The 24,614-nt window shown below is 37.7% G+C and overlaps 1 protein-coding gene across 14 annotated transcripts in view; it reads left to right on the forward strand.

Annotated features, from left to right (window-relative positions):
* USP34 (ubiquitin specific peptidase 34) overlaps window positions 1-24,614 on the forward strand; it is a 117,174-nt gene that overhangs the window by 23,351 nt on the left and 69,209 nt on the right. For all 14 annotated transcript variants that reach the window (XM_086874069.1, XM_086874108.1, XM_086874098.1 and 11 more), the window contains exons 2-8: window positions 760-847; window positions 4,215-4,635; window positions 9,661-9,711; window positions 9,892-10,041; window positions 14,227-14,294; window positions 21,258-21,450; window positions 24,323-24,384. In XM_086874069.1, the coding sequence (XP_086730195.1) occupies window positions 760-847; window positions 4,215-4,635; window positions 9,661-9,711; window positions 9,892-10,041; window positions 14,227-14,294; window positions 21,258-21,450; window positions 24,323-24,384 (1,033 nt within the window). The remainder of the gene's footprint in view (window positions 1-759; window positions 848-4,214; window positions 4,636-9,660; window positions 9,712-9,891; window positions 10,042-14,226; window positions 14,295-21,257; window positions 21,451-24,322; window positions 24,385-24,614) is intronic.

The following is a 24,614-nucleotide window of genomic DNA, read 5'->3' on the forward strand; positions in this document are numbered from 1 at the left end:
GCTGATGTTGGCCTTATTTGAGTATAGAAGCATTTTTAAATGGAAGTGGGACATTTGATAATCCCTGAGTGAAGCATTCAGGGTTTGAACTCGGTACAGAACTGTTCTGGTTTCCTCTGTAATAAATGTGGTAAGCCTTTATCATTTTGCCAATTAGTGATTCATTATGGTTAAATGTCATGATAGATGTGTCTATATTTGAAAGCAATAATCATCAGCTCAGTCTGAAATAACCTTATATGTACACAGCACATTGTTCTTATCTTGATAGTTTTGTTGTGGTTTGAGTTTTGTTTGTTTGCTTGTTTTTCCCAGTCTTTATCTGATCAGGAAAAGGAAGTTGAGGTCTCAGGGTCATCTCAGAATGCAGACATTTAAAAATCTGGGGGGGAAAAAAAACCCCAGCAAAACAAAAAGTCAAACCCAAGGCATCTGGTTAATGAGTAAAGTTGTTGAAAGTTCATACTTGAAAGTGCACATCAATCAAGAGTTCCCAGTAACGCTTCTGAGGAATATTTCATAAAAATAGGATTACAAGAAGGGTCTGTTCTCAATCATGAACTTTGCAGCGGTATTCAAGAACATTGTGCATTTTGAGTTTTCAAGTCACTTGCATCTAAACTTTGGTTAACCAAATCTACATGTTTTTGCTTCAGTAAAGTATTTTTTTGTGCTGTCAAAGGTAATTTCTAATTAAGACAGAACAGCTGCACGTTGGGATTTTTTTCCTCCTAATGTGTTTGGTTTTGTTTTCTTTAGTATCAGACATTGAAGGTGGTGATGCTTTGCAGCTCAGAAAGGAACATGCCCTCAAGATATTTGCTTACATCAATTCATGGACGCAAAGGTAATTTTGGATTGAGTTTGAATGCTCAGGATGCTGGATGTGAAAAACAGTTTCCCCTTTTTAAAATACAGAAGAGTGATTAGAATTAGCAAATTATTAATGTGTAGCTAAGTGATACCTGGAGAATAAAGACGGTTTTACTACTTAGAAAATAAAAATAAACTCGTTACCCAGTGCATTTTGGGCAAAGCGTATTTTGAATACAATTGGCATTCTGGATGTTGTAATAATTGCGTACAAGCAATGTGTCTTGTGCTTTAACATGAAATTTTGTGACCCATCTTCTGCAAAGGCAGGGTAGGGTAAGAAGAATTTAAGTAAAGGTGACTGAATGGAACCATCATGTTAAATTTTTCTGCATGTTCTAATACTCTGAGTCAAGGTGATGAGGGATTGCAGCCCATAGCTACTAAACTGATCAAATGCTTTGCACGTTTTTGTCTTGAATCAACTACATTATTCTTTTTAATCTAGTATTTTAATTACTGTTGTTTTGAGCTTGTTTCTTTAAAGTAATGTTATAATTACATTATGATATAATGATATATTACTTCACAGCTACTTATTTTTTTCCAGCACAGGGAAATGTATGGCTATTACTTTATAGAAAGAATCTACAGTGAAGATATTTGGAATTTAGTGTTCAGCAGTAGTTTTAAGACCAAACTAAATCCACTGAATCATAAGTAATTGTGAGAAAAGCGTAGAGGATAAATTGGACAGCATTAGTCAAGTATTTAGAAGACTCCAAAAGAAAAAAAATAGAATGTCACCTTTTGGATATCTGTGAAAGGAAACTTACTCTTCCTCATTTTGCCCAAAAATTATAGGCCAAGTTCATTTTCTTTTGCCATGTGCTTTTAGACACAGAGAAGGAATTTTTAAATCAAAATAAACAGCAGGCACAGAAACCAGCCTCCTGACATTTCTTGACAGGTCCTAGATGCCAAGTTTGTCAGAGAACAATTGCAACCCAGTTTTCCAGGTCATCATCTGTTCAGAGTTTCGTTCTGTTCTACAGCTTGACAAATCCAACCTGAAGAAAAAAAAAAAGATTGGATAGTATTTAACTCTTTATTTTCTTCTGGTTTCCTTTCACACATAGTGGTTTTATATTGGAAGAGCCTGGAGAACAGTCCTTAAGCTGTTAAAAGGAGAATCTAACAAAGAGGCCACAGGAAGGAGTTTTACCTGACAATTTCATTTCATGTCCTGGCCCTACTCTGCCAAATCAGCTTTTGGGAGTTCTGCTTGTTGTGGGTTTGAGGCCTTCCTTAACAACTACTTTTTACTTTATTGTCTGTAGTTTAAAACTGCTTTCCTTCAGAAGATCACTTGGTGGCTCACCCTGAAGAGCACCTTTTTCTTCCAGCTCCACGTAGTGATTCTGTTTTAGTTTTCTTCTGGGAATTGTTGTGTTCAAAGAAGTAGAATGCTCACTTTTTATTGATCTCCTCAATTTTTGGTGGAGCTCTTCTTCCTGTGAGCCTCACATTCCAACAGAGGAAGACTTAGAGGTTTTGCACATACCTCTGTCTTGGAAAATAATTCTTCAGTATATGAGGAGCCTTCACCAGACTTTTCATTGTTATTGAGGATGATTTATTGCTCTCAAGTGGGACAGTAATTTGTAGGCATAAGTGATGGACCTTTTGAACATAATTTTCCCCCAGGATAAATGCTTGAGGATACACTGGGTTTTGCCTGCAGTCCCTTGTTGTCATTTGTTAACATGAAAGTACATTTACAAGTAAATGACAAGAATGTTTTTCACATGGGTAAAGGCACACTCCATTTACACAATATTAAAGGGATTTTTTCTTCCTGCACAAGTGGAGCGAAGGGGTTTAGATGCTCCAGTCACTGTATCTTTGCTGGAATTAGGGAATCCTGAATGTTACCTTTTTGTCTAACCCACTGAAAAAAAATAAATATCTGTATTCAGAAAGTATGTGCTTTTAAGAGCTGTAGCTCAAGGGCATGTTTGCGTTCCATCAAGAGAGGCAGCACCCTCTACCTGTCATAGCTCTGGGTTCTCTTGATTTTTTTTTTTCCCCTAAAAATTAAAATTTATTAATCCCAGTCTCTAAATTAAATGCTGTGTTGGCAGAAAAAAATAATTGCTACTTACTGATGATTTTTTGCCCTATCTTTTATCTACTGATTTTTTTTGAAGTGGTACACATGAGTTTTATTTCAGTTTAATATCTGAGAACTCTGGTTGTGGGCTGGAGTCCATTGTTCTCTGTCTAACAGGAGATGGAGAACATCTCTGCTGCAAGACAGCTCCCAGTTTATGCAGGAGTTAGTTTGTGTAGTAGAGTTTGAGTCAGAAAGAGCAGAGTCCCTCTCCCAGAGCCTGTCACAAGCATGCAGCCTTAATTTTATTCTTCAGCAAGTGAGGACAGTGCAATGATGGCTTTCTGTTCTGTGTTCTCCAGGATTTAAATCCTTTTACAGGAATATCCTTCACCCTTTTTGTCAGAATGAGGGAGGTGCTTGTTTGTATGGAAAAGCGACTATTCCCAGACAATAGGTTTAGGGTACCTACCTCAGGGGTTTATGCACCCAGCATCTGTTTGGCATCCACAGTTATCCTTGCCCACAACTAGAGTTACATTAGAGCTTTTGAGCTTAATGATTTAATTGATTTTTTAGTGATACTGTCAAAGGGATGGTGTAGTTTCCCCCTCTTGTTCTTTACAGTTTACAGTGTGTCAGTAGATAAGCAGGGGAATAATCTCTGAGCCTGCCAAGTGAAGAAAGTACTGGAGATACTTGAGCTGCTTTTTCCTAGATGGATAAAGGATATCGGTGTACATGGGATCACCATCCAAATGCAGATAAAGGAAGTGAACTTAAATAGTTCATTAGAAATAAAATTGCTTTGCAGCCCTGTTGATTTGAAAATAACAATAACGAGTTCTTACACAGCTGACAAGAATGTCAGGATGATTTATTGCAGTGAAGAGCAATAGAGAAAACCAGATGAGGAAATGGAGTCAGAAACATACTGAAAAATGTGACTTCTTCAGTAACACAGTGACCTTGCCCACAAGACTTTTTTTCTGCTTTTTTTCTTGCTGTAGCAGCTGCTAAATAATAACAGGGACTTCATAAATGATAATAGGGACTTCATAGTTTTGCTAAGCATTTGGAAATAATGGGGTGTTCTCAAGGCTTAAGGAGGGTGACTCCCACTTGCTGCTGGGTAGAGTCTGTTTCATTTGGACTTCCTTTATTTTATGATGCTTGTCAATAACTTGTTGTTTAAATTGTTTTAATGTGTAGACTTCTCTTGGTTAAGTACCCACCTGATTTTAACCGTAGGAATTTTTATTTTTTTTTTTTTTCTCTTTTCTTACAGACAATGTTTGTGCTGTTTCAAGGAGTATAAACATCTGGAGATCTTTAACCAAGTAGTTTGTGCGCTTATTAACTTAGTGATTGCCCAAGTCCAAGCTCTGCGGGACCAGCTCTGTAAACATTGCACTATTAATATAGATTCAACATGGCCAGAGCAGAGTAATCATGCTGATGAGCCCCTGAATGTAGAAAGAGAGTCTCACGAAGAAGAAAATGGAGAGCGACAAAAACCTCTAGAGAAAAAGTTTGATTCTGCAAGAACTTGTATCCTGAGCGAGGAGGAGCCCGCAAAGAACACAGATGCTTTTAACTTATGGAGTACTGATGAGAAGGAGAAGCTGCTGCTGTGTGTGGCAAAAATTTTTCAGATTCAGTTTCCTCTGTACACAGCTTATAAGCATAATACTCACCCCACAATAGAGGTATATCTTCTCTTTGTGTCTATCTTGAATTATTTGGTGAAAGGTTAATTGTTCTCATTAATGGGCAGATTGCTGTTAGCTGTCGTTAGCTTCAGTAGAGTTTTTTAGAGAAACTTTGTAAGTGGCACATGCTCTTCCACTTCCTTTATGCTTAATTGTTACAGGTAATGTATTGATAATTGATATTGATAATATGTTGGCTGGAACTGTACACTGAACTATTGTGCTGTTGAAATAACAGATAGGCAAAAAGGGGACTATTTCATTGCAATCTGTGGTTGTAGAAGCAAAGCTTCAAAAACTAAACTTTGTGCAAGACACAGCTTGTTAGAACAGCTGGTTAATCAACTGGAATAACTGAGCTCTACACAGGTTGCTTTGTTCCAGGGTGCTGATTTTTCTCTCTGATATTTGTTGTGGCTGCCATTCATATTTCCCCTATTTTCCTTTAAAAAAAAATTAAATCCAAAACCTGCCGTGTTTAATTCACAGTTTCTGAAATAAATATGATGTTGTTAGCCTTTCCTAGTGGAAGCAATACGTTTTTGGAATGGTTGGCTTTTGATCAACTTGTGTTAGTCTAATAATAACTAAAGAGTTATTTTACAATATTCGTATGCAAATTAGATGTACATTTCACTGTATAGGAAAAGCTTCTATCCAACAAACTTCTGAGAAAGTCGAAGTGGAGAATTAAAGTGCAGCTAATTCACTCCTTTTATTTTATTTTTAAAGAATTGTGGGAGCTCACTGGAACTCTTAATGTTGAAATTTGCTTTATAAACTTAAGTCCAAATTGAGAAGATGCTGAGTCAGATATAATTGTGTAAGTTAGGGTGGTCACAGCATCTGATCAGTTCTTACTGAAAGAATGCTGCCTACCTGACAAGAAATTAATGAAAATTAATTAAATTAAAGGAAATTAAATAAATTAAAGGAAAGGAGTTGAAAGCCCCTACACAGCAGGTTTTTTAGGTGGGCTGGATTTTGGTTCTTGTTCTTCTCCAAACCATATGGGCATAAGTTAACAGAGGTAGTTTCAAGTATACCTGTACAGATATAAAGTGAATTGATTTATGCACTCCTGTGGGATATGTACTAAGACTGGCTTCAGAGGAATGTGGAATGAACAATTCTGGAACAGCTTTTCTATGGACTATCACACTTGCTTCTTTTAAATTACTGTTTCATGTATTTTTTTTCTTCTCTTTGAATTACACTTCCAAACGATCAAAAGAAAATCTCCAGGTGCCTGATGGGATTTCTTTTTCCCTTGGTGTGCAGCCTTGGAGTGATTTAGATCCAGATCTGTTGTAGGTTGCTGTGCTGTGATGATGCCCATCGCTCCAGACATACTAATGTATATATAATATATGTATCATCTCTTATACATCACTTGAATTACCAAATACATTCATTAGCTATACTAAAAACATAACTTAAGGGGAAGCTGAGAAAGGAAACGACTTTCCTGAGGTACAGGCAGGTAAGGGAATTTTTTTCCTTTCTGCTAGACTTTGTGTGTTTTCAGGTCTGGATTATGGAGGTGTCCCAGCCCGCCATATTTGTGTACATCTTTTGGAAGGGAGATTTTTTTACTTTGCTTAAAAAGTCCCAGCATCAATACTATTACTTACAAACTGATATTTTCTGCATCTGAGAAGCGCTAGGATTCTGTTATTCCACTGTTTTCATGTCAAAACTTTCTGCTCCCATGAGTGACTCACTGAGGTTTAGAATTTAATTTTGGATTGCAGTCTAGAACACATCTTAGCTGAACTGAGACAAGTTATTATTCCCAGAAATAAGAGCACTTCTTGCTTTAAATCAGGCTTGGTTTCAGTCCTCAAGAGATCCTAAAATAAAAAATCTCTGCTTTAAGTGCATTAGCTATACTTGTAAGTTAAACAGATCCCAGAACAGCCTGAATCTGCCAAAAATTTATTGGGAAGAAGCTGGTGTAGCTCTCCCTCTCCCACTAAACATTTCCTTTGCCCAGGAAGTTTGCTGATCCAGAGCAGGCTTCAGTCTCTGCTTTGACTGACTTCAGAAATTTCCTTGTTTTAGATTGTTGAGGTGAACTTTCAGTTTCATGGAGTTACCACATCCATTGAGGGTTTGCTGTGCCTCACAATGGCCTCTTAGGCTGCCATTTAAGAATTTCCAGTGTAAGGCTTTCCCAGTGTAACCATTAGCGATCAGTATTTCCCTCCTCCTTTGCTCTGCAGACATCTCCAAGGGCTTTGTTCTTAATGGCAGCAGACAAGTCTTGAAGTCTAATCCTCTTCTCAGCTGCTTGCCAAAGCCATTTCACACTGGACTGTGGTGGAGAAGGAAAACATTCATGTGGTAGCAGGAGGTTTTCCCTTGTTCAAGCGTTCATGAAGTTGCATGAAAATGAACAGCATAGCAAGATTTGTTGGTACTCTGAAAGGTGTCTCTGCCTGTAGGATCATACAGATCTCTCCTTAAATTATATGGGCTAAGGATTGTTTCTGTCCTTTACAATGTCTCTAAAGTGAGAGTGAAAACCACAGCAACCTATTTGGTACCCAGAAGAGCCATGTACATACCTTTCTTAAAGTCTATCAACGTTTTTGGTGCTGAGGGGCATTTGTTGGTATTTTTAATCCTAAACAAAATGAACTAAAAGTATTTTTAAAGATATGGTTGGTTGTTTATTTTTTTTAAATGTTCATGTTTTGAAATTAATCTTTTTTTTTCTTTATGGGATGTTTTTATCCCTTGCATACAGAGTGCTTTATACCCTATCCTTTTCATACTTAGTGCAGCAAGTGAAATACCTGGAACGGGCACTTCAGAGGAGGGGAAAAAAGAATCTATAAAAGGAGGCTCTTAAAATCCTGTATAGAAAGAAGCAACAATGTAGAGTGCACTCCTGAGCTCTGCACTGTCTCAGAGTGAACAATGAATCAGAAGGGAGTTACCTGATCGTTTAACAGATCTTGACGGAGGATGACATGAAAGAGGAAACCAAATCAGTTGTTGAGGTGTCTGTAGCTGCAGACCCTGACTGTTTGGGGTCTTGTGCTCTCTGCTTCTCCTTTTCAAGTAAATATGGGAATATCTTGGAAGATATGTGTGCTTTCTGCCAAGCTTGTGTCCAGGTCAGACCTCAGCCAGTTCATTTTATTATGGAATGCATGGAAGAAACCTTAAAGCTCATCTCATTCCAAACCCCTGCCGTGGGGACACCTTCCACTATCCCAGGTTGCTCCAAGCCTCATCCAGCCTGGGCACTGCCAGGGATGGAGCAGCCACAGCTTCTCTGGGCAGCCTGGGCCTGGGCTTCACCATCCTCACAGGGAAGAATTTCTTCTTAGTCACAAATCTAGCCCTGCCCTCTGGCAGTTTGAAACCATTCTCCTTTCCTTTTGGCTGTGTGGCTTTGGGACAGCACTACCCCTGCTTTCTTAGAAGTCCTGGAAAGCTGTTCTAGCTGCTCCTGAAGTGATGGTGGGTTTTAATGCCATATGAGATTCCCATGAGGAAGTCTCTTACTTCCTCCTAAGTTTGAGTTGAAGGAGCTCTCAGACTGTTCTGTTTCCCGTCTGCAAGAACAGAAATCACATTTCCAGACCCAGTCTCTCAACTGCAGCCTTTCCCAAGCTTTGCAGGACTCGTGCACCAGCCCTCTGTGAGTTTGGGATTTCCGCATTCTAAGAACTGCAGTTCACTTGACAACAAATCTCTGTTTTTTTCAAGAAAACTAATGAAATTTCTCACACCATTTCTGCAGTTTTCATGAGCAGAGCACTGAACACCTTTTCTTGCTGCTTAAAAACATACCACCTACTGCCTTCAAAGCTGTTTTAAAAATAACTGGTAGAGTATCACGAGTTCAGGCATGACTTAGAGTTCAGCAGAAGAAAAAAAGAAAATAAATGCTTAGCTATAATATGAGCATATTGAATAATTCAAAATGTTTGTATCACACTTAATCCATCCAAAATTGCTTGCCTCCAGCATCCTCTGGTACAGTTCTAAGCTTACTCCTACACAGCTATTCAAAATATATTCGGGAAATTTCATTTAAAAACTTAACTTTATGTTAAACTTGCATTTGATTTAGTGAGTATCAATACTGGATGTTTGGCATGGAGGGATGAGAAAAAGAGGAATTGTGTGGCTTTACCTACAAGTATCCATGGCAATGTTGGGTTTTACAGCCACTTTTTATACCTTCAGTGCCCTTTTGCCCCCAGCAATGTGTATGAAACCTGCAATATGTTACAGCCCTAATAAAGAAACTTCCCACTCTGTACAGCCCAACAAGTGGATTTTGTAGACATTAAAAAGAAAAGCTATTTTCCTAAACCGTTTTAAGTTTAGTGCTTCTAGAAAATAAATTTCTTGTTGCAGCAAGTAGCTAACAGAGTGATAGGATGATATAATTCCTTCCCCTTCTTCACTTAACTCACTCCTGTAAAAGTTTGATGTTTATTTTGTACAATGTGTTTTCTTACATGTAAAAATATAGTTGAAATGAAAGATTTTTAGTATTTCCATGACAGTGAATATTTTGACATTTTAACCCTTTAAATCATTAACTGTAGGATCGTAGGATGTCCTGCAGTTCATGTAAATTCACATGTTTGTATATATGTCTTATCTTTTTTAGAAATTGCATTTCAAAGTCCCTGGACTGGTTCTATTCTGTATTTCTCAGGCTGGTGTGACTAACTATGCCCTTTGCCATATTCCTATTGAAAAAACTGGTGATCTGAACAGGGGTGGGATTGAAGAATAATCTATTAATCCAGCCTTGGAGAGACGCTGCTGAAATGTTCTCTTAAGTATATTTGTGTATTTATTTTTATTAACAGAGGTAAAAAGTATGGAGCAGTGGAAAAATGGAGCAAAGCTTGAGCTTCTGTCTTCCTCTGAATTTGGAATTTGGGTTTTTTGTTGTTGACTGTGATACCTGGGAAACAGCAGTTGGTTTTTTGTTCAATAAATGTGTTTTTATTGCTTGAGTTAATTTTAATTTTTTTCTTTAAACAGGATATTTCTGCTCAAGAAAGCAATATATTAGGGGCGTTCTGTGATATGAATGTAAGTTGTCCACTTTTAAATAGGTGCACATTTCCTAGAAACTTCAAATAACCATGTTACATGGTTATTTTATATAACCATAACTATATGGATTTGTGTTACACTTACATAGCTTTTGAATTTTCTGTATGTCTGAATGATCTAGTATTGAGTCTTCTCCTGTTTTTTGAATCTTTTTAGGATGTAGAAGTACCATTGCACTTGCTTCGTTATGTTTGTCTGTTTTGTGGAAAAAATGGCCTTTCCCTCATGAAGGATTGTTTTGAGTACGGAACCCCCGAGACGCTGCCGTTCCTTATAGCACATGCATTTATCACAGTGGTGTCTAATGTAAGTATCCCCTTTCAACTCTTCCACTTGAACACAAAAAATAAAAGGAATCTGAAGTCTTCAAGTACTCTGTGGGACCAGGGAGGGATAAAAAGGCTGTAAATTTCCCGTGTTGGTAATGAGGATTTCATTATCAAAACCCTCTGCGCCTCCTGGCAGCACACAAGTTAGTTTTCCAAGTTGTACCTAGACAGGAGGATTGTAAGAGCCCCCAAAGATACTTCAGAGAATGTTGTCAGAGGCCATTTCTGTCCCTGAAATTGTGCCATGGAAGTGGTTTTAGTTTCTTCAGAGTATTTTCACTTAGCTATTCCCTATGGGGCACCAAGGAAAAGCCTGTGGATTCCTTTTCTCTTCAATTTCCTGTGATTTTATACCATTATAAACATTTGCAGCATAGAGGTAATCACATTTTTTCACAGTTTTAGAATGTATATCCTTCATCATTTCTGCATTTTGAAATCACAGGGATTTTTGACTGGCAGAATTACGAATTGATTTTAGTGGAGATTTGAAGGAGATTGGTGATAATAAAACCCAGTCCCTGAGGAAAGACATATGAAGACTTAATGTAATGTCAGGATAGAAGTTGTGACCTGTCTTGTGGATGGGCAAAAAGAAAACCAGAAATTTGTTACACTTGTACAAAGTGAATTTGACATGATTTTGACACTGATTGCAATTTGAAATACTTAAAACCAGCTCCTTCCTCCCACACATCTTCTTTCCTTCCTTGTTGCTGATACTACCCAGCCAGGAAGATGTTCTGAAGGAACCAGTGATCGAAATCAAGCTGGTGTTGGGGGCCTGTATCCCACTCTCCTGATCCTTTAGTGTGGTAATTCCTGACTTGCAGGTCAGAGGACAAATGGCCAAGGCCATGATTTGCTCCTTCCTTTTCAACCTGCCCAGGAGGGCTGGTGCAGCACCTCTCCATGTTTGGTAGTGAGATATGTTCTCAATTTGTGAGATATGTTCTCAATTTGTGAGATATGTTCTCTGCTGGCCCTTTTTGTGTGAGCTGATGAGTTCTTCACCTCCAGCTACTGTCAGTGCAGTCCTCATCAAACCATCTGCTGAAAATGTGTGTTCTTGGAGCTTACACTGGTTCAGAAGGAAATTTTGGTCATAGAACCAAACATTTTTGCATTTCTGTTTTATTTTTGGTGACAAGGGGTAAAACTGCTTGAATGGCAGCTCCCTATCACATCAGTGTGTTTTTAAACCAGCATTCAGACTACAAATCCCATTTCCTGGGTATCCTGTATCAGTGCAACTGCCTTTCTTCTTTGCCCTTTTTGGAAGTTTTCATTCTTCTCCACATAAATTGTTTATTTTCTTTATTCTTAGTGATGTGTCCTATTCCAAAATACTTCTCAGCAGTTTCTTCTTTCAGATATTTACTTAGCAACTCTGCATTTCTCTTTGGTTCTAGTAGGTAACTCATTAAGCTGTCTCTTGCAGCAGTTTTAGGTGAGTTCTATGGCTAAGCCTGGCAGATAAAATGAAATTTGACCCAAACAGTGACCAAAAGTGCTGTTTCTCAGCCTCTTCCAGCATTACAGCTTCTCCCATTCAATGAACATCTTTTGGACTCTCTCTGGCTTTGCTGACAAATCTGTGTGAGTTGAGGAAAACTGTTGAAAAAAAATTATATTTAAATTTTATTTTTATGCATCACTTCACTACAGAAAGTATAAGAAAATGTTCTATATGTAATGTGCTTTATTCATCCACTTACTGCATTTTGATGTCACTCAGTGTACTTGGAAGCATTGCTGCTGCTGCCTTTCAAATGCAGTGTATTTATTACAGCCAAATAAGGCAGCTAATTTTTTGGACAAAATACATTTTACCTTCCAATATTAAAAAAAAAGATACTTCTCCACCTCTGTAGTGATGCATGAGTTCAGGATTTTGAGGTAATGTCTCTCTTTCCCCGTTTGTTTTTAAATCATTTCACTCTATAATTAATTCATAGAACTTAGGTAAATATAAATAATTCAAGAAAAGTTTCCTATTGTGAGCCAATACACCAAACTCCACTAAAACAAAAAGAATCATTCACAAAACTGAGCAAAATATTGGTGGTCTCAGCAAGAACTCTGCTAATCTGCCTTGGTTTTATCCCTACATATTTGATTTTATGGGATGTAGAGATATTTATTCCAATAATAAGTCTGCAGTGTCAGTTGTTAACTTGTTCCCAGTGCAGTGTGTAGTAACCTTTAAGTCCATTTTCACAGCTGTAGTAACTCTTGAGAATGGCAGTTAAGTAGCCATTCTTGTAAAGATGCCTTCAAATGTCCATGCTGGAGTTTTTTTTCAAGTCTGTAAGATGATGGAGTTGTTTAGCCACTACCTTCTAGAAATTAATTACCTCTGGTAAGGAACCAATAATAGACAACTCTCTGAAACTTGAGAACAGAACAGATGTAGTGAATACTTTGCCTTAATAGTGGGTGGAAGCAAAAAGTGATGGAATTTTATTTTGTGTCATTTTACAGATGCTTGTTGATGTAATTTTATATATGTTATGTCAGTTAAACGATTTAGTATGCAAATGTGAGTCCACATTCAAAATCACAATTTCATTTGTAACGTGTAAAATGATGCTTTAATTGAATCCTGAGGATGAAGGTTGTGTGTAATGCAGGTTTTCAGATGCATGGTTTCAACTTAGGAGTTTGAATTAATACAGAGTGAAGATTTCTGTGAACAGTGAAAGCTATAAAAACAAATTGATAAAAACATTTCATAATTTTATTTCACAGAAAAATATCTTTTCTTTGGTGTTTCATACTGTATTTGAAACAGAGTACATGGTGTTAAAAATCAAATTGTAGTCACAGTAATATCTTTGTCATCCCTGAAATTCTTTGTCAAAAAGTTATTTAATTCCTGTTTCTAGAACAAGCATCTTCTAGTGACACTTTGTATCTTTGGGATGTTAGCATTTTTTCCTTCTTGAGGCTGCCAGTTGGATCAGAAGTTTATTCCAAGTGTGGTCTTTTTTTGTAATGGGAAGATTTGGCTGGTCTGTCTTTCAAAGTAGGTTATATTGTTACTGTGCAGTGCTTGTTGCCTTGTAAAAAGTAAGCCTGCAAATATTTTTGTCAGAACTGACTCAAAAAGTTCCTTGGCAAATGCTGGAAATGTTGAAAAGAAGCTGGTGAGAAGTTTGACTGCAGCCTAGTATTTTTCTCTCATATCAAAAAAGGAATATATACATTTTCTGCATATGGAATTGAGTCCTTAGGCAGAATTTCTTGCATCAGCTGCAAAGCTGAAATTCTTTTAAGAGCAGAGGTGGGGATGCAGAGGGCCCTGAGTGAATGATGGGGTTGCTTTTCACAAGGGCTGTGCATGCACATGATTGAATTTACGTGGGCAGGAGCAGCAGCAGCTGCTGCTTCATCTGTGCTCCATCCCTTACCTGGCAAGGAGTAACAGGTTTAACAGGCTCTGAATTCCTTTTTGAAATGCAGATGACACTTCTGACTTTGCCTCTGGAAGTTGTTTGGTTGGTGTTTTACCTCACAGCGGTGCTAAGTAGCTGTTTCAGGGTTTGGGGTTTTTTTTGATTCTGCATATTATTTCTTCCTGCATTCAGCTTTGCAAAGGTGGTAAAGGAAGAATGGGAAATATGAGAAATGCAAATATGGTAGTTAAAAACTGTGCTTAATCACAACTTGTAAAACATCTTATTTTATAGGATATGTAAGCCCTGAGAAGCAAAACAACTCAAATCAAACAATGTTACTTGATTTAGGAGTGGCTTTCAAGGAACTGAAAGAACGGAATAATTTTCATGTAAACTTTTAAAGAAAAAAGAAAAAAAAAAAACCCCAAAACCATAAGGCTGAGTAGCAGTTTTTCCTACTGAAGAAATTACAGAAAATACAAAAATGAGACAGCTGGGCAGTGTGATACTATTTATACAAAGTCTATATTTTCCACCTCACTAGCAGGAAAGATGCAAATCCTCTTTATAAATCAAAAAAGCATTTCTCAGATAACAGTTTGGAAAATCAGAATATTAAGAAGTTGGACAAAAACCACCAAGAAAGCCTTTTTTTAAAGTGGGGTTGCATGTGCAAATGTACGAACAGTATTTCAGTTTTTTACCATTCTCTTTAAATGTCATTAATGAAATCTTTACCTATTTATGTTTTTGCATTATAGATCAGAATATGGCTACACATCCCTGCTGTCATGCAGCACATTATACCCTTTAGGACTTACGTTATCAGGTAAATTTTTATTTTAAGAATTTTTCTTGTGGAACTTTTTGACAGCACCTGTTTCTAATTGCAGCTGATACTTTTAATTGTATGGGTTGTTGCTCTGACCATCATTTCAACAATGAGGGTGAAGGTAATGTTTAGAGTTTGGGCAGCTCCTTGTATCTGATTTCAGTATCAGTCAGATCAGTCTTATTAAGAACATTGAGTGTGACATCCAGCCCCATTCTGACATGCTGAGTCAGGTCCAGTTGTACTCCAGTCTCCCTCACTGTGATATCTTCATGAAACTCTACATCAAGTTTGCAGTGAGATGCTGTAAGTAGAAGAGCAATCTGCAGTCACTGAGATTTCAGACCCTGAGTTTGAACACAGCTTCACATTCTGATGTTCTTTATTTCCAGCTGGCAGGAACTGAAGTGTGATCAAAAGTCTACTCGCACTTTTATGTAGCTAAATATATCCAGTCCCTAAGATTTTCTTTCTATCAAGCTGTCTATCATGAAAATAACACTTTCAAAATGAAGTACTTGTAAGGGTATTTAATTATACAAGCAATTTGTTTTTATTGGCTTTCTCAGGACAATAGAAACATTTCAGTGAGCTGCTGATGAAATGATCTCTGTGTGTGTGTCTGCCTGGAGGTGGAGGGGTGTGGTCACAGCTAATTCCCCTTCCAGTGGCCCAACATTAAATTTTTCTGGTGCAAGCCACTGCTTTTGCATAGACCCACAGCTCCTCCAAGGCTCTGTGTTTCCTTGAACTGTAATACTAGAAATGTGCTTATACTGCTCATAGCAAAAAATGGGCCTTTACACATTATTCTGTCTTAACTATACCAGTATAAAATAACACTCAACAAAAATAATTACATTGGCAGCAAACAGGTTCCCAGAACAATGAGACTGGGAATTGTTTCATACTTTAAAATGGTCTGGTTTTATATTGACTGTAAAAATTTAAGTACTGACTTGGCTGTCGATCTCTTTTGCTGTACTGTGGTTTCTACTAAAATGATATCAGCAGAGAGAAGAGTATTTTGATCTTTTATTAAAACACATCACTCTTGAGTCACAGTCCAGCCATGTGCACTCCTTTAATGCTGATGTGCTATCTTTGAATTCTTCCAAAGGTAATTATTAATCATGAGGCAGTCAAGAGAGGGCAGGCAGAGGATTTTCAAGTGCTTGTCTCCATACATATTCCATTAATGGTTGTTGGTGTACCTGGGAATTTGGTCATGAGCCTTCCCTGTCTTCTTTCAATGTATGGAAATGAAAAAGAGCATTGAGGGATCAGCAATTAGAGTTAGGCTGATAATAAGGAACTGCTTGAGGGAGATAGAACAACACATCCTGTAGTTTTTGCTGCTAATCCTTGCTTGTCATCCTGTAATGCTTAAAGCATTTCTCTTTTATAACTATAGGTGCAGCTGGGTTCACTGGGATATATAGAAGATTTTTTGGGGGGGGACGGTTTTCTCGTGTCTTCCTCTTTGTCCATTAGAATATTTGCTTTGCAATGGGATTTGTCTTCTTGCCATAAATAATGCCCTTGATGTCTGTTTGTAGAATTTACAGTAGGCTCACATCAATCAGAAAGGTAACACTGACACAGGATACATCAGTGGAAAACCCAGCTTAGAGCAGGAAGGTGAAGTTCTCCCAGTTTTTATTTTTCACAGCTGAATCCTGATGGGATCTGAGGTTCCTCAATGTTACGAAATCCAGAGCTTTTTTAGTGAAGATTCACTTATGGAGTGGGACTGAAACTTGGAGGCCATATAGCAAAAATAACCTCTAGTGCTGTACCTTTCTGTGGGACAGAAGTGAACACAGATGCCTTCAGGGAAAGATGACTTTCTTGATGGATGCAGCTCACCCCACGTGGTTGTCAAACTTGGAGCTCTTGGCTTAGCAGCTTAGGGCTCTGGGTCTCCATCTGCTTTTACTTCAGGAAAAAGACAAAAAAAAAAAAGGGGACACAATCGTGGGCACAGCAGCACAGCACCTTTTAAAGAAATCCTGCAGAGCTTCTGCTGCCCTGCAAACTGCAAGGGTTTGGAAAGGGTTTTGGTGTAGAACAAGCTCCTGGGCTATGATTCAGTTCCCATTGCTGCTCCTGTACATTCCTTGCAGGAAGTGCATTTTGTAGGGCTGACCAGCAAGAGAGATCACCTGATTGGCGTCTCAGCAGCGCTTTTTATCAGCTGAGGTTACCCTTCATGTCATGGTTATTTCTACAAGGAGTGGATGAAGGAAAACACCAAAGTGTGTATTTGGAGAGAGGAGACCACTGCTAGAATCTTTAGAGATCATGGACACAATCCTGTAATTATTGCTGCTGCTAGAAAAAGATGAATAAATGTTATTTTCTGCCTGGCCAATGGCATTCACATCTTGCCTCTGAAGGGCCTGTGTTTATAAGCAGTTTAGGAAAGAAATAAAGGATTACATCAAAAATTACATGAAATAAAATTTGCATCTTTCAGTAAGGAAGTGAAGTGATTTTGACCTCCTCAGAAGGAAGCTGATATGGATCCTAATACCTTAGAATTCTGTATTTAAAATTGCAAAGTTCTCATTAAGTGAGGCTTCCAAAAGTGACTCAAAGTAAGTCCTGACTTACTGCAGTTATAAATGAGGGTGATGAAGTCTCTTTATGACCAAAGACATTGGTTCCATCTATCTTCGGCCTCAAGACCAGAGATGAGAGATGCTCTGGAAGGTTCCAGATCCTGAATGTCTCAGGACTGCAGGAGCTCTCAGCAGTGGTGTTTTGAGGACAGGTTTTTTTCAGTGGTGAGACTGTTGCTTGAAAGTGCCATGGAGAGTTCTGTCCTGTAGAAAGTGCAGCAGTAGCACTGACCAGGAGTATATTTTGTTCCGCCCCTTTTCTGCTCCCATCCCCTTCTCCCTGTCTCCTGCTTGAAGATGGATCTGGTGACATTTTTTTGTGAAGGATTCCTGTCTGTGCCCCAGTTAGGCAGAAACAGCAATCTGTGCTGGAGCACATTGAGAAGAAATTCCAAGTGGCAGTGGCTCCTGGGTGGTTGTGGCACTGGTATATGCAGAGGAAGTGGAAGCTCCAAACAATTCCTGATCCATGATGCTTCTCATAGAGAATGCAGCTGAAAGAATAAAAATTACTCCCCTGTTAAAAATACTCATCTTATGATGGGGTTTATGGGAATACCCAAGACCACGCGCTGCTACTACATGTCATGAAAACCTCTTGTAATAAGCCTTGAAGGTTTTAATCACAAAAAATACTTGCCTCTTCCAAAAAATCTGAGAATTTAAAGTAAAAAGAATAGCTAAGTCAGAAGACAATAACCAGACATTTCAGGAGAACTGACTCATTCTGCTGGATGCCCTTTTGCAGCTGTGGTCCAAAGGAGTCAGATTAAAGGGAAAAAAGATGGTTTCACAGCTAAACAGGTGAAATTCAGAGGCATAAGTTGTGACTGTAAGCATTACATCAACATGGGAGTGTGTGTTTAAAACTGAACTCTGTCTGTCCCCAATTACAGCAAAGTGAAATAACTAGGTTAAAACTGATATTTTTAAAAAACTAAATGTAGATACTATCTATTAATTGATTATTTTAAGAATGCCAGACTGGCAGGACATGTCATATAATATGAGGAGTATCCTTTCTGCAGATGTATAAAAAAGTTATCTTTTATTCTGAAAGTCTCATTTAGGCAAAAACGCCAGATTAAATAGATTACACAGGTCTTGGCATATCATTCATCTCTTCCTTGAAGACTTAATACTCATCAGACTCAAAAAGATAAAAATGTAGGAATTAAAAAAATAATGAAGGACAGAATGGAAGCTATTATTAAGCCATTATATGAGTCAGTCATACATTCACATTTCTATACTGTCTATACACTTCGCACCTTCCATCCTGCAGATAATAACAGAACTACCTCGGTGGTAGGAAGGGTGACAAAGAAGGTGGCAATAAAAAATTTACATTGAAAGGAGGAGACAGAGTCTGGGAGGGGTTTGATTTTTGACAGGGCAATTCATATCATGTATGAATGATATGAAGATAACAAGTAAGAGATGGTAATTCACAGGTTTTTAAAAAAAGGTATGGAGAATGTGCCATCCAATTGTCAGGTTGCAGATGGAAGAAGGGAAAGGAGTTTGTTTTTCACTCAAGCATAATTGTCAAACTGACTGGCATAGGTTAATGAGAAAGCCAATATATAAATAGAAAGAGATAAATGAATTCACAGTAATAGATAGGTTCATCCATTTTTTTTATACATGGGATAAATCTTTAATCTACTTTTAGAGCGGCTTTTTTGGGTTAAATAGACCTTTCCCTTGCTCCACTGTTCTTATGTGAGGCAATGCAGCAAATTCACAGGTACTCAGTGTAGGGGAAGATGTGAGTTAATTGCCAGTGCTAAGTAAAGATGTCTTTTTTCTTAATAGTAATGTTATACCTCTAAAAACATAAAATGTTACTGATGCAGACAGGTCTAGGCCATTCTATCTTTCCACAATAAAAAAGGAGGTGTGGCCTACTCTGCAAGTTTCTGTGGTTTTTAATCATTGTAGTAAAGATATGATCATGTTTGATTTATGACCGGTGTAGTAGTGCCAATAAATTTTCTAGTGTTGGCTGCAGTTACATTTCTGAAGAGGAGTTTGCTGTCTTCTGCTTCTTTTTAGGTTAGAAAACCCTGTTGTGTTAAAAAACTGTGTGGTAACAAGTGCTCTGTTCTCTGTAGCTTTCTTTAGGGCATTGGCAAAACAGAAGATACTGTTGTTCAAGTAGTTCTGTAGCTATGAAAATGCACCTACACCACAGTTTCACTTATTTTAAAGTGCAGTTCTTTTAGAAGCACACTCTTGATATTGTAATACAGAAAATACGACACAAGTCTGATTCAGGTTCAAAATGTGGATGTAATGTGAATTGTATAAATAAAGTAGGTTTAGACTGATAATGTTGTATTAAATTAAAAAATCTTCTCTTTTATAAACTATATAAATGTAGTTACTTCACCAAACTTTGTAGTGAGAGGAAGATTTCAGGTCCAAGTCCTGTTACAGAACTTGAATGAAGCCATCAAAGCATCCCTTCCTTTGTGTGTTTAGGTGTGTCCATCCCCCTGCTCAGAGCATGCAGACACTCATCTGTCCTTTGTAAAATAAGAGAGTTCATGTGATGTGTTTGGACATGTCTGAAATTTTTAGAGATGCTTCACTTTTAGAAATGCTGACTTGATGTGAATTCTGGACATGGAAAAGCTCTGGGAGCCAGGCCTGGTGAGAGTTTACATATAAAAATGGGGAGATGAAAATTGATCTGATATTGCTGAGAGTCATAGAAACATTAAGGTTGGAAAACACCCCTGAGATGGAGTCCAGCCTTTAACCCTGCACTGCTGTGTTCACCACTAAACCGTGTCCCCAGGTGCCACTTCTGTCCTTTTTTTGAACACTTCCAGGGACGACAACTCCAAAATTTTTGCGATTGGGTGTGGGAGCTTAATTATGGCCTCTGTCCTTTCATTCACTGCCTCTCCCATAAAATAAATCCTCAGTATTTAACTTGCTGTAGGCATAGCTGGACAGAGATGCTGGATGTCCCTTTGGCAGTAGGGAGGACATACATGGCTGCAACATGAGCGCTGCCATCACTGTTTGCTGGTGACAAATGACCTCATTTGCTAATCACCAATGATTGTTTGGTAACACAGACCAGGACATTTTCCCCTCAGAGCTCTCACCTGTCTGCAGGTTAAAGGCAGGTCACTGGGTCCTCTTTGCTGATGAACTTTTTAAATTAATGTTCCCTTTCCATCCCTACTTTACTTCTGTTTAGAGCTCATAGCACAGAAGCAGCATTTTCTTGCCAGGATTTGATTTCCAGTGCTCCACACAAGAAGACAAATCTCACAACAAAGAACAGGGAAGGATCTGATTGCCTTAGCCTGGAATGGTCCTTCTTTTGTCCTCCTGTTACTGATCTGTGATTCCTGTCATACATCTCCAGTCTCTGGGATTATTTGCACTGAAGTCTCTTTTCTCTGTTTGACAGTGTTAAGTATCACTTAAGTGTGTTTATTTTAAGGCCTCTACACAAGAGCTGTGAAAAAGAGCCATTATCTAAATAAGAATCAGGGCCTGTAGTTTTGCTTTCGAAAAAAAAAAATGTACTGATGTTTATATGATGTAAATGCAAAGGAATGGTGCATAAATCTGGTTAAGTGTAGTTTAATATCTCGTGTGTTTTTTAAAAGATTCGTGCATCTATTTGGCCAGTCTCCAAGGACGGATCCAGGCTTAGGCTGTCAAACAAATGGATTTTTAATGCATTTCTGTGTAGTTAAATCTAGTTTGGATGTAGCTGAAACTTCAAAACACTGAAGTTCAGCAGAAAAAATGAGTTATGCTAACTTTGCATGCATGCACCTTTCGCTGTGCCATATTTAATGGCATCAAAATGAGCTTGGGAAAGCTTGTTTCTAAACATTTTTCACATTCAGTTAGAAGAAATTCTCAATTGTGTTGGTGTTTTGTATGTGAACTTTACAGGCATTTTACTACAGATTTTCTGTGTATTGGTCCTGCTTAGGTAAGACTGAGGTTCCACCAGGTTCTGTACATTATTAGTTTTTGTAAGTAATTATTTTTTATGCCTTCCATTTGCAGAGTTTATTTGTATTGCAACTCATTGTACTGGATAAGGTGACTGCAAGAGAAGAGACTTAAGCTATTCAAAACTCTTTAGCAATTTATTTACTTTTAAAAATATTATACATATTTCTGATTTTCCTTGGTGTTTTTCGTTAATTGTTGCTAACTTTTAATAGTGATATTTTAAGACTGAGTGATCTTAGAGCTATTGGAAATACATATTTGCTATAATCAAAATGGCTCCAGGAATATCCAGTTTGAATCATACCCTTTTTGTTTTCCTTCCATTTGTAATTTCTCCCAGGTATTTATGTAAACTGTCAGACCAGGAGTTGCGGCAGAGCGCGGCCCGGAACATGGCAGATTTAATGTGGAGCACAGTGAAAGAACCCTTGGATACAGCCTTGTGTTTTGATAAAGAAAGTCTTGATCTTGCATTCAAATACTTCATGTCACCAACTCTGACAATGAGATTGGCTGGCCTGAGCCAAATAACAGTAAGAGCTTTTTTAAAGAAGTATCAATTACATTTCCCAAAAAACATTTCTTGTTGCACTTTACGATTCACAGGCTTGTTTGGGGGGCTTTTTTTTCATGTGTGAAAGCAGCAGGATCCTCTTACATGCAGCCTTAGGGAAATTACAGATGTGATGGTGAGTGTAGGGTTTGCTGAGAGCTGAGTCCAAGTGGTGGCTGTGTTCTGCACCATATGGAACTGGCTCACATTACCTGAACAATTCACGTGCTAAACAACACCCTTAGAACCGTGTTTTGTGACAGCTGTGTTGAAATGGAGCCCCTTGCCACGGCAATATTTGTTGTTGAGAAAGGCTTTCAATCTGTTTGCATTTTTACCTTTGCAGCATCTTGACCCTGCTGCAATTAGCTGCTGCTTTTGTATTGCACATACCTTGTTTTCTGTGGGTTAGTACAGTCAGTTTCAAAAGAGAGAGCATTTCTGCATTAATTAGCAGAAGGCTGAATTGAAGTGGTAAATACATACAGCATCAAATAGAAAACAATTAAAATAAAAAAAAATCCCCATCTTTCCCTTTCCCATGGAAATGCTCCACGTTGCACCAGGCAAGATACATTGGGCATTCTTGAATTGTCATTGCTGCCTACAACCATTGAGAAACAGTCCCACAGGAGGGCAAAAGTGAAGTTTTTCATCCATCTGAGCCTTGTCAGCTTTTGTGTTTTCTAAACATATTTGGCCTTCTCTCTTCTGATGATGTGGTGTCACTGAGTACAAGTTTACTGAAGCTTGATTTTGCTTCTCACTATAGTTCTAGGTAGAAGTACTTACAATTTAATAAATGGTAGTTTAAAGAGATCTGTAAGTACTTTTAATCAGATTATTGCTGGCTTTTAACCAAAGTAAGTGTTTTTTTACGTACAGGTAACTTACTAGGCTGTAAAAGCAGGCTGTGAACTACATCCACACAGTCTAACTGACCTTAAAATCTATTTCCACTTTTGCATAATTGCAGTTACATTAGATTTCAGTTCCTATAAATACTTTCCTTTGGTTTTATACAGTTCTCCTTGTTCAACTACCAGTGTGTGGTTTTTTTGTGTATCCTTGCCAAAACAAAGTCTGAAGATAAGAATTCATTAGCTGCTTTATTTTTTCAGGCATCTAGCTCATTTAAGGGACTGTGAAGTTGTGTTAAGTATTCACCTGTTGTGATTGATAAATATTGCTGTAAAAACGAGTTTTTAAATAGCAGACATGTATTATCAGAAGAAAAATTCTGCAGTATTTTTAGACTAAAATCAATAGTTTTCAGCTTGTAAAAATGGCATATTGTAAGCTAATTGTATGCTAATAAGTTACTGAGTCTGTCTTTTTTATGTGACTGGTCCTTAAAACTGCTCTGGGACACTAAGACAATTCTTCTTTCTCATTCAAATCATACAAAGTTTTATTTTTACTGTTACTTTGTTTCTCTTCCATTTAATCTCACAGTCACCTGTTGAGGTGGTTCAACTCCAAAACATCATCTCTCTCTCTCTCTCTCTCTCTCTCTCTCTCTCTCTCTCTCTCTCTCTCTCTCTCTCTCCTATTCCCTCACAAATAGAATTTTATTTTCCTCTCCTATGGTGCCTAGTTCTGGAGATGAGCACAGGGAGTTGCTTTTTAGCATTCAGCTTTCTTTGCTGAAGCCTTTCTACCTTTGTGTCCTCCATCCCTGACACTTTTGTGTCACATCAATTGAGTGTCTGGGCACCGGTGCCTTTGGTTTCTTAGAGCCTTTCATAGATGGACAAAAATGAGAAAGGATTTAATTCCCTCTGGCATTCAAAGATACAAAAATTGAAGTGAGAAACCTGTTAGCAGATGAGGTAGAGCAAGGTGTTGCAACGCTGTCCCACGTGTGCTTTGTCTTGTGCTGCCGTGGCAAGAGTTCAAAGAGTTTAGTTGAAGTTACTGTAAAAATTGTTTGCAAATCCCAGTATGAAAAGACAGTTTTTGTCAGAATTGCTTTGGGGAAGTAATTGATATGGGAGGTGTTGATCAGTGGTGATCCTGGATTTAAAACTGGTGATAGGAACAGCTCAAGACTGTCACTCTTTGAGCCTTTTCAAAGTATTTTCATTTGGAGGTGAATCTTAAGAAAAATCAGTGAGCTTCCACCATGTTCTCTGACCCAGCTCTAATTTCCACTCCTAAATATGTTTCATTTGAAATTCTCTATTAGTAACCAATCTATTAATAATTGTGTAGTCAGGCTCTCATGTCTCACCAGTTTCAGTGCATGTTTTCCATTTTGTTTTTTTAAAACCGTTTTTTCCCCTGAAAATTGTTGAGATGGGACACAAATAACTCTGTGTGTCAAGACTTGAGAAGATTAGTGAATTCACCTGAATTTAAGTGCATGCACTTGACAAAGCTACACAAGGAGCTTAATTTTAACTCCAAAAATTCACATTCCTGTGCCTTTAATTTCTTTTTTTAAAAAGGCACCAAATAAGTTCTATTATGTAATTTAAAATATTTTTAAAAATATTATGTGCATGTAAAGAATTGGATACAGAGCCATTGATGCTGAGGGAAGAAGAGGAAAAGAGATGTAAAACTTGGAACAGGCTTTTTTTTTTCCTTTGTAATGTCTTAAATTTATGACCTCAGACATGTTTGAAAGCATCATTTCCTGTAAAAATACAGGTCTTCATGTATTTCCTTTTACAGGTGAAAATGTGGTTTTCATTCTCTAATTTTGTCTAAACAACTTACTTAAAAACATATAAAGTCCTAGAAAACTTTGTTTAATGTCACTATCACCATTTTTAAATATAAGAAAACTGCCTCACCAAGTATTTGGATAAGATTGTAATTTTTTTCCTTCCTTTTTCTAACTGTAGAATCAACTTCATACCTTCAATGATGTGTGTAATAATGAGTCATTAGTTTCAGACACAGAAACGTAAGTAGGAACCTTATTCTGAATACTTGAAGTGCTTTATATGATTGCAGTTTTTCTCTGTTGTTGCTATGGATTATACACAGTGGGGGAGCAGTGATAATCTGAGACATTTATTAGAAATACTCTGATCAGGGGGTTAATAAATGGTTTGAAATGGTAACCATAAAATAATTCTAAATGTTTCTGGAATTTTTTTTCTGTATTAAAATATAGAATTAAGGTAAGCTTGA

Source organism: Cyanistes caeruleus, chromosome 2 (genome assembly GCF_971803275.1).
Source record: "Cyanistes caeruleus chromosome 2, bCyaCae1.hap1.1, whole genome shotgun sequence".
Classification (NCBI taxonomy): Eukaryota; Metazoa; Chordata; class Aves; order Passeriformes; family Paridae; genus Cyanistes; species Cyanistes caeruleus.